Below are 16,708 nucleotides of genomic sequence, written 5' to 3' on the forward strand. Positions count from 1 at the left end.
TTTCCATCCACTTTCTCCATGTATACACTTCTATCACATCATTTCTTACTTGCCTTTTCTCTAAATTAAAAAGCCCCAATGATGCAATCTTTCCTCTTAGGGTGTTGCTTCATCTCCTTTATAATCTCTCCATCCCATGTAATCTGGGGAATAGCTGCTGACGGAAACTGTTCTAGGAGAGTTTTGACTGTGTGTATGTGTGTGTTTTCTAGCATTCAGAATTTATTTGGCATCAAAATCCCAACCCTATAATGAAATTGATTGTTGGAAGAGTCATGAAATGTCAAGGCTAACTTCTCTCTAACACTACTGTAAGATCTTAGGAAGGCACTGTACAATCCAGCTTTTGTGTAAAAGTACTTAATAGAAACTCCTGCTGTGTTCTAGTGTGATTGAAATTGGTAGAAACCTTCTACTTCCATTTTAGTAAAATTTGCATACAATGATAGTGTATAAATGAAAATGTATTTTGAAATATACCACTTATATACTAGACAGAAATGACATAATTAATATAAAGGTAAAGGGACCCCTGACCATTAGGTCCAGTTGTGACCGACTCTGGGGTTGTGGCGCTCATCTCGCTTTACTGGCCAAGGGAGCCGGCATACAGCTTCTGGGTCATGTGGCCAGCATGACTAAGCTGCTTCTGGGGAACCAGAGGAGCGCACGGAAATGCCGTTTACCTTCCCACCGGAGCGGTACCTATTTATTTACTTGCACTTTTGACGTGCTTTTGAACTGCTAGGTTGGCAGGAGCTGGGACAGAGCAACAGGAGCTCACCCTTTCCCGGGGATTCGAACCGCCGACCTTCTGATCAGCAAGTCCTACAGCACCATCCGCGTCCCTTTTATAATTAATATACAGTTAATTAAAAAGGCAAGTGATGGAAGATAACCCGTTCAAGATGTTCAAAGTTTGGCTTGAATGTGATCAGTTAGTTCATACTGAATTCTCATTCGCAAGCCCTACATTGCATTCCTCTAGTATTAGAGCGATAACAGATAACAGTTGTTGATATATTTGGGTCAGTGCTTAAGAATGCAAACTGTGCTTGGAATGCATTTGGAAAAGTCTTAAAGATCTTCATATGTTTAGTACTAGATACCGGTTAATGTACATGAGCATGTTGTCATTACACATGTGTCTGTTATTCTGTATGATTTAACAGTTAAGCCCTTGCCATTACTGCAGAAGGCACTCCATTATGGATATATTGCTTTCCTGTTGCCTGAATTCCATCCACTCCTTATTCTGACTAATGAGTGAATTGCTGCATGAAATTGACTAGAGTAGAATGTTAAAAATAATGTAGCTTCTGAAGACTCTTCAGATTGAACTTAAAAGACAGGAGGCTGTGTGTGGGAAGCTGAAAAGAGACCCCAGAATTAAGAGAGTTAGGAGATCTGATTTAAGAATGAATTGAGTCAGGAATAGTTTGCAATAAAGAAAGGCAACAACATCATGGAGGAAGAGCCAAGGAGAAACAAGCTATTGCAAGATCTAAGGTAGGGCCTACATAGAGTCCTTTTTTCTGGGGGGGGGCCACAGGGGTACACATACCCCTAAACATTTTGTGAATCTAAGTTTGGCCTCATTGAGGTGCAGTATTTCAATATGAGTAGGAAAATGAGAGTACCCCTAAACATTTTTTTAGAAAAAAAGCACTGCCTACATATAAGGGCATATAGGGTCTACGGACAGGAAGAAATCCGGCTGTTAGCAGCTTTGGAGTCTGTATGTTTGTGTTCTAGGGGCCCAAGGAAGTAACACAGCCAGAGAGGCTGTGTTTGAATTCATATAGATTTGAATTAATTAATTTTCACCAGTCTATATCTTAAAGATAAAGCATATCTTTAAAAACTGTAGGTTGATTATTTGTTATCTGAAAGATGGAAACTGCTCTCATGAGGGTGTACCATGAGAGTGTATAGTAAAAATGAAATGCACAGGTGGATAAAGAAAAAAAACCTGCCCTAACCTTCTATTCTAATGATTTTGGAGAGCTTGAAATTTAAAAGAACATCTTGTTTCTTCTTACTTAGTTGAAAGTAAAATTTATGGAATGTTAAGGGTGGTACTATCATAATGTTGTAACTATACAATTGTGGCACTATGAATAAACCTTGGCAACATAGGTTTCGGATATTACTATTGAAATATTTATGACCTAATAAATGTTTTGGAATTTTGCATTGTCAAGACTGCATAGTACAGAATGTACAGAATTTTGCTTTGTGTAGCTTGAATGCAAGTAGATGTGACATTAATCCAGGAGTAACAAATCCATGGTCATGTATATGGCCCCCAAACTTTTTTGACGCTTCTCAAGACCCCCCAAATTCATTTGTTTAATTTTATATTTCTTTATTGACTGCTCCTGTGGGTCCCCCACTGTAATGTCATGGTGTTAATTGTGGTTTTTTGGGTGCTTTTGCCCTAAAGTCATTGTCAGCAGAAGCAAGGCTGCATGCCTATCACTATTTTTTTCAGCAGTGCTTCTGCAGGGTTCAAAAAACTTCATTTGAAGTGCTTCATGTTTGTTTTTAATTTGGCTGCTTCTGATTATAGTTGGAAAATAGTGCATCTCTTTGGAGCAGTGTACAACAGCTGAGACATCTCTCGCGAAGCTAAAGCAGCAGAATTCAAAACACAGTACAGATTTACAGGTGGTACATGACCCCAGTCAAGCTTGCTAAAATTTATCACCTGCCTGACAATAAATGTTGGAAATGTAAAGAAGCTGAGGGAACATTCTTTCACCTCTGGTGGACTTGCCCAAGAGTTAAGGCTTACTGGGAAATGATATATAATGAACTTAAGAAAGTATTTAAAAGTACCTTCCCTAAGAAACCAGAGGCCTTTCTCTTGGGCATAGTTGGCCAATGGGTGCCAAAGAAAGATAGAACATTCTTTATGTATGCAACAACAGCAGCAAGAATACTTCTAGCTAAATATTGGAAGACACAGGATCTACCCACCGTGGAGGAATGGCAGACGCAAGTGATAGACTACATGGAGATGGCTGAAATGACTGGCAGAATCTGTGACCAGGGAGAAGAATCGATGGAACAGGACTGGAAAAAGTTTAAGGACTATCTACAAAAACACTGTAAAATCTTTGAGTGTCAATAGGATGTGGGAAGTAAAAGCAACAGGGTTTGTGTGACTTTGGTCAAAGGTGTGTGAAAAGAAGAATCTAAGAAAAAAAAAGGATAAGGGGTTATGAACAGAACAATATTATGTCATATTTTATAAGATGAGGTACGGATTAAAAAAAAATGGAAAATGGGGACATAATAATTAGAATATAACATTAAGTATGGTTGAAACAAGGTTTTGAATTTGCTGAATCTGATTGGAGTAAAGTGGAACACAAAAAAGGGGGATGTGAGGAGGTCAAGACAGAGGGGCATGGAACTTTATAAATTTAAGAAAGAGTGTTTTTCTTTTTTCTGTTTTTCTATTTTTCTTTTCTTTTTTTCTGTCATATATTTTTGTTTTTCTTGAGCTTTATGTATGGAAATGATACATTTTGAAATGATGAATTCTTTGTTTTGTAAAACCTTAATAAATATGTATTTAAAAAAAAAAAAAGAATTCAAAACACAGTACAGTAGTTATAAATAACTTCAGCAACTTAAAATACATATACGCACACACACTTTACATATATTTCATAAGCATGTCGTCATGCTATAGTTTGACTGGCCTCGGACAGGTGGCACTGCAAGCTACAGTGATGAGCTGTTGGGCCATTGAGTGAGTGGCCGAGGAAAGGAGAAGGGATCCAGAGGCTATATATTCAGGTCCAGGTGATGCAGGTCCCGCTGATGTGAGGAGGAAAGTAGTGGATTGAGATGCAGGGTAGTGGGCCAGGTGAAGCAAGGAGGAGGGATCCAGATGATGCGGTAGTTAGCTGGTTCAGACAAGCCATGGAGGTATGGAGAGGTCTGAGCTAGTGGAAAGGGGAGGGGGAGGCTGGCAGGGTTATTGAGTAAAGATCCTAGGGTGTTTGAATGAATACTCAGATCCTTGTGTGTGTGTGTGTGTGTGTGTGTGTGTGTGTGTCTGTATACACATGCACAACACACATACACTGTCACACATGTATGCGTATACCTATATATATCTAGGTAGAGATAAGCATTTGGCATTTTTAGTAACAGCACATATACCACAGTTCTATAGAACATGTTATGTCAGTCACTTCTCTCCTAGCTTAGGCTTATGAAATCTATTTAAAATATATATTCTGCAGCAGGGGTGGAGAAACTTTGTTGGTTGGTGAGCTAGGTATCTTTGGCTGATGGGTGGGGCCACCCATCTGTAAATCATCTGATGTCATGATGATATCCAGTGACTGATAGGTGGGTGGGCATGCATGGGGATGGGACAAAATAGCACCCAGTAGGATTGAATCTTCTGCTCACCAATTGATCAGCAAATGATTCAAAACTGCTGGTTGCAAAGGGTATGCTTTGCCCCCAGCAGGATTGAATTGCACTCCCAGTCCATCAGCTGACATCACTCGCTAATGCCAGCTGATTGACAGGTGGGTGTAGGTTGGGGGAAATGGACTTGTGTGCCAACCTGGACCCCTTGTGGGCCAGAGTTCCCCACCCTTGTTCTACTGTAAAAAGTAGTCTGTAGAGGCAGCTTCTAACAATATCATAACACTTTAAAAATAAAATCGAATGGTTGTTTATATTTGAAGAAAATTTCCCCCCTCTAAACACTGAAGATACTTCAAATAGTCCAAAAAGCTGTCAGTATTCATTTTCACATTTGCACTATCATCTTTTATATTAGAGAGTTGCACATTTTTTCAGTTGACTATTAAAGGATGTGTCTTGCTCATTGTGAAACTATTGATCAAATCACGAAGGCAAGAGCTAGGAAAAATTACTGAAAATTATGTTGTGCATTACGTAATTGTTGATACATGGCCTGTCTAGGAGTCTGCAGTGATGAAGGAAAGAAGGGATTAGGACTATGGCATCAAACATACCATGCTGGGGCAGGTGAAGGTTGGAGTTCTTGCCTCCGCTCTTGCCAAAATATACTGTCTTCTGCCCAGGCACTTACACTCCCCGCCCCCCAGCTATTGGGTACCAGTTGCTCAGTTTTCTCCCCCACCCCTTTACTCTTTTATTGTGACCACAGGCTATAGCCACATGATCAGAGAAAAGATAGTCACACTGGTGATCAAATATGTGGTGATCTTGGGGTGCTGTTCTGGACTAAGGTTTCACAGGAGTCTGACCAGGTGCTGTTCCTGGGTTTTTAGGTATCTCAGGCATTTTGTTATTGTGGTGTTGAAATGCCAGGCTTTCTTCCAAACATATTGTTCTTGTTAGCAGAATGTTCTCTTCAAAGCTAAAGATTCATTCCTCACTCACACAACTTACAATCATTTCATTTTCCATTTAGAGTATTAAAGACTGATATACATGAAGCAAAAGATGCAATATTGTAGAAGTGTAAAAGCAGTATATAAATAAATAGTGAATGTTTACTAAGAGTTGGGATAGACATCATGGTGCCCATCAGATGATGTTGCAGTTATGTTGGCTGCAGGAGTTGCCGGAAGGTGTACAAGGGACTCCACTTTGGTTTGGTTAGGGTTTACTCCTTAGTGGAGGAAATTGCAGGTTTTAGCATCAGATCAGCCACAGGTTGTAGTGACATCCAAAGCCAGAAAAACTATGGGCAATCGTAAAAATGGTTTTCTGAACCAAGCAAACTTCAAACGATAATTTCTGAAGATGCTTTGTTTCGCTAACTATAGTTAAGATTAACCATGGTTTAACATTTGTACAACATGTTAAACTGGTCAAGTGAAAACTGAAGCAAAATAATCTGATGATTTTGTGGCTATGCTGGAAGAGTAGAGTATGGGGATTATGGAATCCTGAGATTTGACCAGCTCACACAGGTAAACCGTAGCTTAGTGTTGTGTTCAAGCAAGGTCATTACGTGTGCTAGAGCAGGGACGTCCTCAGTATAAAAATCTGGCAGTGAGCTACCCATTGTCGTTTGATGGATCAATGTTGTTGAGCCTTTTTTTTTTTTAGGGAGCAAGTGAATGAATGGAACTGAATGAATGAATGGAACTGAATGAGCATTGCGATATACACAGAACATAATAAAAAGTTGATTATATAAAACACACAGCTGAGGGTCCTGAATCTGCAGTCAAATAGTGGACCTTAATCTGATGGTCCACTTTTTTTGCTAGGAAGCAAAAGTTGCTGAGCTTTTTTTTTTTTTTTTTTTGGAAAGGCAAAGTTGTTCAGCTTTTCTTAGGAAGCCAGAGTGGTTGAGCTTTTTTTAAATTCTTTTTTATTTATTTATTTTGGGGGGAAGGAGATCCCTGAGGGACCAGCGATCTACCAGGAACACCCCACAATCTACCAGTAGATTGAGATCTACCTGTTGGACGTGCCTGTGCTAGAGGATCATGGAATCAGTTTTAATCAAGTGATGGATTTAAAGTTTCGTATTGGATTTAATGAGTTTCTAATATATCATTGGGCGATTATCTCACCCCTGAAAAAGTATCCATCTTTGAGAAAGTTACAAAATATTCCCATGTTCCTTAGTTTAACTGAGCTGAACACGTTTTTCACTCCAGTTAACAGCCATTGAAATTTTGAAAGAAACCGCTTCTCTATAGCGCTCAGAAACATCTCCACAAGGGAGCACAGTCTTTGACTGACTTTTAGCTTGTTTCAAAACAAAGCATTGAATTCAAAGAGGGATTGGATTGAAGGTGGATGATAGGACCAAGGTCTTAAGATATTGACTTAAGAGAGATCTTTCTTCTGTATATGGTCAGAATCTAGTATATATTTTCTCCAAGATGATCTAAAAACTTTAAAACAGCCTGAGGTGAGAAACCTCTTCCCTGGAACTGGATAATGAGTGAGATCCACACTCATTTACTCTGACTTTGACTAATTGGATATTGCCCAGTCTTTTTGATATGTATTCATTTTTGTTCATGTAATATTTCTCAGCTTGCCTTTAAGACTTTACAGAACAGTGTATCTATTAATAGGCTGTGTATTTTTATATGGTATGAAAATTTTAACAGTTGTGGTTCATTTTTTTGAATGCAGGCCACATGGAAGTGGCAAAGAAAGAAGAATTCTAATGCATTGTGTTGATATATGTGCAGAAGTAGCATTAAATTGGCATGAACTATTTTTATCTTTTTGTTTCCAGGTTAAGCTTTGAAACCAACTTTAGCCATTACTTTTCAAGTAAACTCAACTTTACATTTTCATTTTATTTTAAATTTTCCAGTCAAAATGTTATGGCCAGAAACTGCTGACAGAAGTATTTAATCGGTTGAATTTGGTTGAATCGGACTACTTTGGAATTGAATTCCAGAACATGCAGTCATATTGGGTATGTAATATGTTTTTATCTGAATATAAACACCTGTAAATAGATGTGTTTTCAGCTTTGTTTTTAAAGGAAGACATTTGGTAGTTCTACTCTGGTTAAATTTGCACAAAAATTCCTTTAATGTAGGAGAAAGAGGATTATATTACAGGTAAGCAAAGCTGCACCATAGTGATGCAGCTGCAGTTGTTTCAAATAATAACCCTACACAGTTTTGTTGAATGCCATTTTTTGGTCCTTCCATTTTTAAAACAAGCACTACCTACTTTGCTTATTATGGAGCTCTCTTAATTTGAGTGTTTAGTTCCTTTTCAATGAATTTTATTAGTTTTTGCTATGATTCAAAAAGAACGGTGTTTCAAGAAAAGACACCAAACCACTTGATTAGCATTTTTAGAGTTGAAATGGAGTGCTGTATAAATTGGAATCTCGTTTCTACTGAGTAGCATTTGTACTGTATCTTTTGACATAGAATGAAGATGTTGTGCTACAAGGGATAAAAGTAAAACGTAGATCAAACGAAGCTGTTTAGGAAGTCCATGACTGGGATCAAGTAATATAAGTAATATAACCTTGAGCAATGAAACAGGCCTGACAATACCTATGACACAAATGGCATAAGGCTTGATGTGAAGTCAACTAGACATGTGCTGGAGTGCACCATTGCACATGTTGTGTGTCGGTGAAGTTGCATGGACTACAGTGGCTATCCCGATCCATATACTGCCATAACTGGTGAAAGGCACTGCTAGCCACAGAGTTCACTTGGACCTCTAATGACAAAGGTTTATCTAAACTACATACCTGATTGTTCAGAGGGAGTGCAGTATCTTCAGGATGTAAGAACCTACCCACAGAGCCTCTTTCTCACCAGGTTTCAAACTCAGTTTGTTGGCCCTTATCCAGTCCACCACTGCATTCGGGCATAGGTCCAGGACTTGCACAGCCTTCCGTAATCATGATGTTAAGGAGCAGTAGTAGATGTAGATGTTAAATAGCACTGGGGACCAAATTGTGCCTTGCAGAATCACATAACACAAGTGCAGGAGGCCATAGAACAGTGTTGTCCCACTGTTACACTCTGAACTCACCCACACAGGTAGGAACAGTGCTACTGTAATACATTGCCTCCTATACTGATCCTGAACAGTTGATGTAGGAACATATGGTCAGTGGGATCAAAAACCACTGAGAGATCAAGTAATCGTAACAGTATTGCATTTTCGCCGTCCCTCTTCTGAGGGTGACAAAGATTGATTCAGTCATGAATCCCCATTCAACCCAGATTGAATTGAATCTAGACATTCAGTGTACTCAAACAACACTTGCCTGATGTACTTCATTTGATGGCAGAATTTGCATATTTAGATGTAGAGTTCTATCTAGACCTTTTGCAAAAAAACTGTTTTTTTCCTCAGTGGATAAAAAAAAAATCTTTGACGTTATTTTTGAAGTTTCCATGAATAAATGCATTCATATACTTGAAAGGAATTTCAAGTCATTCATTCTAATCTTTGCCCTCTAGCTTTATTATCTTGGGCAGATTTCATTCAGTCTCCTCACTGAAACCTCTAGAAAGAGTTGCCATGAGTTTCTTGGGCAAGGGACTCTGTTGCACAAGCATTAGTGTAAATGAATTTTCCTGTGATCCTTCCAAAAGGTGCTCTGCCATAACTAGAACTCAGTGCTTTTCCTTCATTCGCTTCAGGAAACTTTTTTCCTTCTGCTACCTTTTCCACTATATTTTTCACTGTCTATGTATAGACATTTTGAGGTTTATTCCTTTAGCTAAAACATTTGTTTAACTGAAATGGGGGTGTAGGGAAGTATTGGTTTACAGGTGCTAGAATTATTTTAGCTGTGTGGTTTTATTTACTGCTGCAGTGTTTGCTTAATTATTCACCTAAGCCCTTTTTTCCTTGTTCAGATTTGGCTTGAGCCTATGAAACCTATAATTAAACAAATACGAAGTAAGTATATATACTATTTCTATTAGTGTTTCTTTCTAGAATTCTAGCAACTTTTTGGTGCTATTCTTAACATGGCCACATTTGGAAGATTAAGGCAGGATATCTATGAGCTGTGTGCACCCACATGCAGCCCCTTTGCTGCCTCTTTGTGCAAGCAGTGAAACCATCCAGGAAGCCAGAGTTAACTGTAGCTTCCTGTTAAGTCTGAACTGAGAACTATGGTTCATGTCTCCCAATAAGCCAGGATTTCGGAGCATACTTTTAACTGTGGTAAGGTGCATGCAGCTCATGCCTATGCTACTTTATTAAGTCGGAATTTGATTGCCTGACTTTCGGCATCCTGGCACCCTCCAGAAGTTTTGGGCTACAGCTCTCATCATTCCCAGTTATCATGGTCAATGGTGAAGATGATAGGAATTTTCGTCCAAGACATATGAAGGACACTATGTTGGGGAAGACCGTTCTAGAGATTTGAAGCAAATGAAGATAATCTGTTTTGCATGACACACAAGTTCACTTAATCAATGGAACTGGAGAACATTCATATGGAAAACACAAAGTTTTTTTAAAGGAACTTTACAAAATTACATTCCCACTGGCTCATCAATTCAAATGCTTTGTTTTTAGAAGGTTTTGTTAATTAGTTTCATCCTGCTTTTCTGTTTCAATAATAAAATGACTTGTATCAAAAATAAAAATACAACAAAAGTAAACAAAACATTTTAAAATGCTTTAATTAACAGAGAATGCACCTGTTCCACTGTTCCACAGATCAACATTTATTTTCTGGCTGCAATTTCCTTAGAATTTGGATCACCTCAGGAGCTTCATGAGATCCTATTTCAGTTTTTGATTATGCCAACTTCCCACATTCATTCAGTCCATTTTACTGTTCTTTGATGTTCTTGTATTATTTTGGCTCCCAGTTTCACCATAATCCCTTTCCTTCCACCATTTAGTAGTTTTCAACAGCTACCTACCACTGGAACTTTAGCTAGTATAGGTTCCTCTCCTGTATTTCAGATCACTTGCTTAGGGTGTATATTACAACCATGTTTCAGAATTATGTTGGTATACATCAGAGTTATTGTATTTAAATTAAAATGTTCATGATCCATTCAGTAAATACCTAATTCCTATTACCTCACTTTTGAGAGTTGGCAATTGGTATTCAAATTCAGTGTTTCAACTATAAAGGTAAAAGTTAATAGAATTCATTGGTTTTATTTTAGGACCAAAGAATGCATTGCTTCGTCTAGCAGTAAAGTTCTTTCCTCCTGACCCTGGTCAGCTGCAAGAGGAGTATACCAGGTAAACAATGTGGCACTATTAATTCCACAATAATTTACAATGGAAATAGGAAAGAAGGATTAATGAATTATCTTTAAACTCAAAAGACCTGTGAATTCACTGCCAGAGTTGGTATGTGTGTGTAAAATGACAGTTTTACCTGATCTAATCAAGTGGCAGTGATGCTGCTTCAGCTGTGTGCAAAGAGGATATACTTGCCCAGGATGTGTTCAAAATATCCATGTTTAAAAATTGTCGCAAGAGATAAAGAACTTGTTTGGCTGCTTGGTGCAGTGGTTTCAGGCTGTCATCCTGACCTGTGCATATTTACATGGGAGTAAAGCCCATTAAACACAACAGGACTACTTCTGAATAAACATTTATAAGATTACACTGGTATGGTAGTTTACAAATACTAGGACTGGTTCTTCAGGGTAGCAAGTCGTATTTCTGTTTCTTGCCTTTGGATGTTATGAATTTCAGGATTGTTTATCTGATATTTCTCATTCTGTTCCCAACTGCTGTGCCATTTGGTTGTGTTCTCTTGTGTGCATGCTTTGAGTTGAAAGTACCTATAAATGGTGTCTCCTATGTTCTTAATTGAGTCTCATTGAAGTCTTCCTCTTGCAGATCTACTCACCTCCAGCCCTTTCATACCTGTTTTCCTGCTGAATTGTGCCATTTGTGTTTCCTATATTGTTTACTTCAGCCCACCTACATACCTTTCCATCAGTGATTCTGTGCTTGCCAGTTTTTCTATTCAGCTGTGATTTTTGAGTTTCTGCTAAAACTACTTGCTGCTGTTTTCTGTTGTTTGCACTCCTCCTTTCCTAAATGACTGCCGTTGATGGCTGCAGGGTATACTGGATATGTTGCTATGTTTGAAAAAGTATCTGTTTCATGGTTTCTCCTAAGTCATAGGAAATGGGTAAGGATGCATGTTCTATCATGCTCTGTGGAGGATTGTATCTGAAGAAATAATAGCATCACAAAATTATTAAAATAGACTTTGAAAAACTTAAATATGTTGCTTAACTAGAAAGCTTTTGGGGGGCGGGGTTCTTCAGGACATGAGTCAGTCACAGGGAAGCTAGTAGGTAGAGAGGGTTGTGACGGTAGCAAGAGCTATAGCTGAACCTCACACTTGAACATGTCTTAGCCACATTTGATACAAAGCCTGCCAGTCTTAGAGGTAGTGCAGTTGTATGTTGCTTGGTGACAGCATATATCTTGGCTAGCAACAGCTGGTGATCTGATGTGGTAGTAGTAAATGGCTGTCACTAAACAGGTTGGCGGTATGAGGGGGGAGGAGACAATGCTATATTACTACTCTTAGTTATCACTCAGATATTGTCTTCAATGTCAGCATTGTGCATATATGCAGCTACTTACTGGCCTGTAGCACTCCTGCATGGGCCATTTTTCATTTCCTGCTGCTAAACAACTAGTAAAATGGACAAAATATGATGCTATTGATTTCCCCCCCTTTAGGTATCTATTTGCATTGCAAATCAAGAGAGATCTAGCTGAGGAACGCCTTACCTGCAACGACAATACAGCAGCACTCCTCATCTCTCACCTTCTGCAGTGTTAGTATCTAATGTCACTTATATATTGAGCACACAGATGCAAAGAATCCATTCAGCTTCTCTACAGGTTCCTTCATCAGTAATTATTTTGCTTCTTTGTCATCCAGCAGTTACAACAGCTTCCCTGGTTAGTTTTCTGCTTCTGTTATAGTTGCTTCCAGAAGCCATTTTTGATTAACACAATTGATTTGCACTTGTGTTGCTCATTAAATGCAAGCATCTACTTGGACTTTCTTGGGCTCTTTTGAATCTGATATAAATACCATTTACAAAGAGGGGAAAAACATAGGAGGCATACATTCTGTTTCAATATCTGTTATCATGCTTTCAGTAAGTCTTCATACATTCTGAATAATGTTCCCCTTTTCTGTCTTATCAGCTTGCTTTTAGAAGTTTAGTTTTTTTAAAAAAAGTTAAATGTGCCTATGTTGAATCTCCTTGGGAACTTAACTACTCAAACATATGTTGATTCTGCTAGCACAGGAACATTGAATTTTCCCTTTTCCCGACACCCCTCCCCTCATGAAACAGATCCATCTATAAAGTCCATTTTGTGAATCTGGTGGGTGCCAGTCATCAGGATGATCATTTGAAAACTTTATAAAGGGGTACCAAATCTCGTCATTTGCATCCCATATATACTATTGAGAACCAATGGTTATTATAAGATGAAGATACCTTCAAGGATCCATTTGCTAACTTTATGGAACAATTGCAATAGTGAAGCAATATTTCCTTTCAAATATATTTTTCTCTTCTATCACAGCTGAGTTAGGAGATTTTGATGAATCTGGGGACCGAGAGCATCTTAAAAACAACCGGTACTTTCCAAACCAAGAAAGACTGCAAGGAAAAATACTTGAATTTCACAGGAAGCACGTGTAAGTGTAAATGAATGTTTAATTTCTGGTATTCAGCATAGCACTATTTGTTGCTGTTATTGATAACAAAATAAGCTTGTCTATATCTCTCATTAACCATAAGTTATTTCACCTATACCTTCATAGTAATGCTAGAAGGAGAATTTAGTTGTGTTGGCTAGGTGACCTGTTGGTCCTAAAAGCAAGAAAAGTCTGTGGCATGAAATTTGACTCTTATAATTTACTTGCAGAGTGGCATAATATGCCCAAATTTGAGAAGAATCCATTGACAAATGTCAGGACTACAAATCTTTAAAAATGTTGCTTTTAGAGGTTCCACATTTCTGACCATGTTCATGCTCAGTGCAAACAAACACCTTAAATTCTTTCTTTTGATTGCTTAGACAGTAACAAAGTCAAGGAAAAGACAGAAGACTTCGCCTCACTTTTTTTTTTAAAACCTTGTTTCTAAGTTCTATTTTTAAAAAGTAATGTAAATGCGAGGTTGTCCAATACATACTCCACGGGGCTTTTGAGTACAGAAACAGAAAGGGGAAGTGCTAGCAAATCAGTATATGCTTGATTGGCAGGTAGACTTTCCAGGGTGGAGTCTTGTCCCAAAGGTGAAATATATCTCACTCCACTGAGTAGGTTTGCAGCAGAAGTTGTAAGTTAAGACTATAAACTGGGCAGCTTTCCCTCAAAGTAGGAGTTTGGTGTTGGTCCATTGATTTTCAGTGGGTCTACTCGGAGAATGACTTAGATGGATAGAATTGTTACATTTATTTAATACTCTTCCTTATTGTACAGTATAGTCTATTAGATGTGTGACTCTGAAACTGACCACATAATAATTTAATCTGCTCTTTTATTACAAGCTTTCTTGAATAGAAATGAAATTTAAGAAGAACCGATTTCATGGGGTTTAAGCATAATGTTTTCCTCTATGTTTTCTCCTTTAATAGGATATCATTTTGAATCAAGATGGTGGAATAAACCTTTCAAAATAGCACTGATTTTAAACACATATTTCAAAACTGCACTGATTTTTTTGTTTCTTAGAATTCCCAAACAATGGGTATGAGGCTGCTACATTATCATAATGGTCATTGAAAACAAACCCTAATCCAATTATCAGTGCAATTTAATGTATTTTGTTCTCTGTGCTTAACATAAAATATATTTTATTGTGGACACAGCACAGCAAAATTCTCTGTGTAAACAGGAGACTTCCAACTTCATGTTCCTCTTATAGTGCTAATGCAAAGGTTGAGCAATCAGGTGTGTGGCGTTCTCTGTGTGTTGATTCTTTCCTACAAACTGGATATTAAATCCCCCACAAGGCTAGGTTTCAAAACCATAAATGAGTCCTAACTAAGGGGAAAGTAACCCAGTGATACAGCATTTGCAACATATAATTAGTGTACATGTGAGGGGTTAACTATGTAAGGTAGTTAACCCATCCCTTCTACCACTCTAAAAGTGTTCTTTACTCCATCACTATTTCACCTGCCATTGGTAAGTATATGATTGGAACTATGTTTTTCAATCTTGCTTGGGCCTTATGAATGCCAATGTAGTAATTATACTTTGTTCACTTATGCAGTTTACAAATTAATGTAAAGTTATCCAAGTTAAAAGCAGCAGAATTGGCCAATTAACAATGCCTAATGGCCTTTTCAAAGTACTGTACAGTATCTTACCACATTTATGTCAGTTTGACCCTAATTTATTGTTGAATATTGCAATAACATTGAAATATTTATTGTCCATGCAAGGGCAGAACTTTTTTTAAAAAAAAACAAAAAATCCTAGAAACAACTGCAGGAATATATTTATTGTTGAGAAAATTCTGCAAATTGGCTGTTCACTGGTTGTAGGATGGCTAAGCGGATTGATCTGCTTAGCAGATAACAAAATTAGACCAGATTGTTTTCAGGCCAGTCTGTGAGGCTTAGTCGACTGAAAACATCTGAAGATAATTACTCACTGTGCTTTACCCTTGTAAACATTTGCTTGCATAGGGTAAATCACTTGGCATAATTAATGGTTTTTCTCACTTCAGAAATAAAGTATCTTCTATAGGTGGAAAAGGTTATTTAAGAACGTTGATCAGTTTTTTTAGGCAAACATTTATTCAGGGAATTCTTCTGGTCACTAGAATAGCATAGAAATGTTGACCATTTTAATCTGTAATAAATATCTCTATAATCTGTGTGCATGAGCCTGTGGCTTACATGCCCCCTTCTCCACTTTTGTGTGATGGAGGAGATACAGGGAGTAGAAGGCAACAAGCAATCTGTAACAGCCGTGACTGTTGATCCCCAAACAGGCAGAGGAACCACAGCTTGGGAGGACTGTTTGCATATTCAGGACTTCTACTACCCAAGGTGTTAGTGAATTTACCTAGCATGTTGCAGAGGGTCCTAACACCACTTGCACACAACTGTGGCACATCCACACCATACATTTAAAACACAATCAGTGCACATTTAAAGCATATCATGTCTCCCAAAGAATCCTGGGAATCAAAGTTTGTTAAAGGTGCTGGGAATTGTAGCTATGTGAGGGGGAAACTACAGTCCCCAGGATTCTTTGGATGAAATCATGCACTTTGAATGTGTGTTAGATATTCTTTAAATTCATAATGGGGATCTGCCCTTGTACTAGGATAATACAGTCGTTCTCATTCAGAAGGCAGACTTAAGCGCAACTGTTAAGGATTGACACCTATCAACTGCAGATAATGGGTGGGTGTGAGAACCACCAGGAGCCAGTTTTCTGTATACAAAAACACAGTCAACTGATGCTATTGTAATGCATCTGTCTTGAACATTGCAAAGCTGTTTGGTACAATTGGGCTTGCCTGCTTACTGACTTGCTCTCATGTTTTCAAACAAAGAGAGATTAGATGTTGGCATATCTTTTACAAAATTATGGAATACGTAGCATTTTGCATTTAAAATTATGAAATACAGGGCATATTAAGGATACACTTGTTTTAAAGAATAATTAAATGTCTCTGAGTTTGATTATGACTTCAACTAGATTGCCATTTGTTCTTCCATTTGTAACATATTTTTATGCTAGTTGGTTTTTCTCTTTTGGTCTGGCACAGTAAACCTGAATAACTCTGAAGCTTAGTGACTGCTTACTAATATGGATATGATCTCATTAAACTTGTTGAACTATATTGGAGTCTTTTTCCTGTTTCATATCTTTGGATAGTATTATAAGTAATTAATAATATTTTCAATTTTGCTAACACAGGGGCCAAACTCCAGCTGAATCAGATTTCCAGGTGCTTGAAATAGCTCGCAAGTTGGAGATGTATGGCATGAGATTTCATCTGGCATCTGACCGTGAGGGAACAAAAATTAATTTGGCTGTATCAAACATGGGTGTACTGGTATTCCAGGTAGGAAAGCAGTATTTAACGTGAGAAACTTTTTGTAATTATGCAGACAGAAGACTTTAAACCCAGAGGATAGACCCATATGCCTGCTTTAGAGCATGTAGCAATTGATTCTGAATGAATGGCTACCACATCCTTACTACAACAGTCTTTGCAGTCCCAATAGACAA

General features: G+C 38.0%; 1 protein-coding gene across 10 annotated transcripts in view; it reads left to right on the forward strand.

Annotated features, from left to right (window-relative positions):
- The window catches only part of FARP2 (FERM, ARH/RhoGEF and pleckstrin domain protein 2), a 69,643-nt gene that overhangs the window by 15,946 nt on the left and 36,989 nt on the right, over window positions 1-16,708 (forward strand). For all 10 annotated transcript variants that reach the window (XR_014548069.1, XR_014548070.1, XR_014548071.1 and 7 more), the window contains exons 3-8: window positions 7,313-7,417; window positions 9,342-9,384; window positions 10,617-10,695; window positions 12,166-12,263; window positions 13,030-13,144; window positions 16,394-16,541. Coding sequence is in view for 5 of the 10 variants with exons in the window: in XM_083613743.1 (XP_083469869.1) it covers window positions 7,313-7,417; window positions 9,342-9,384; window positions 10,617-10,695; window positions 12,166-12,263; window positions 13,030-13,144; window positions 16,394-16,541 (588 nt within the window). In the remaining 5 variants the exon portion in view is untranslated. The remainder of the gene's footprint in view (window positions 1-7,312; window positions 7,418-9,341; window positions 9,385-10,616; window positions 10,696-12,165; window positions 12,264-13,029; window positions 13,145-16,393; window positions 16,542-16,708) is intronic.

Source organism: Podarcis filfolensis (genome assembly GCF_964270895.1).
Source record: "Podarcis filfolensis genome assembly, chromosome: 5".
NCBI classification, from domain to species: domain Eukaryota; kingdom Metazoa; phylum Chordata; class Lepidosauria; order Squamata; family Lacertidae; genus Podarcis; species Podarcis filfolensis.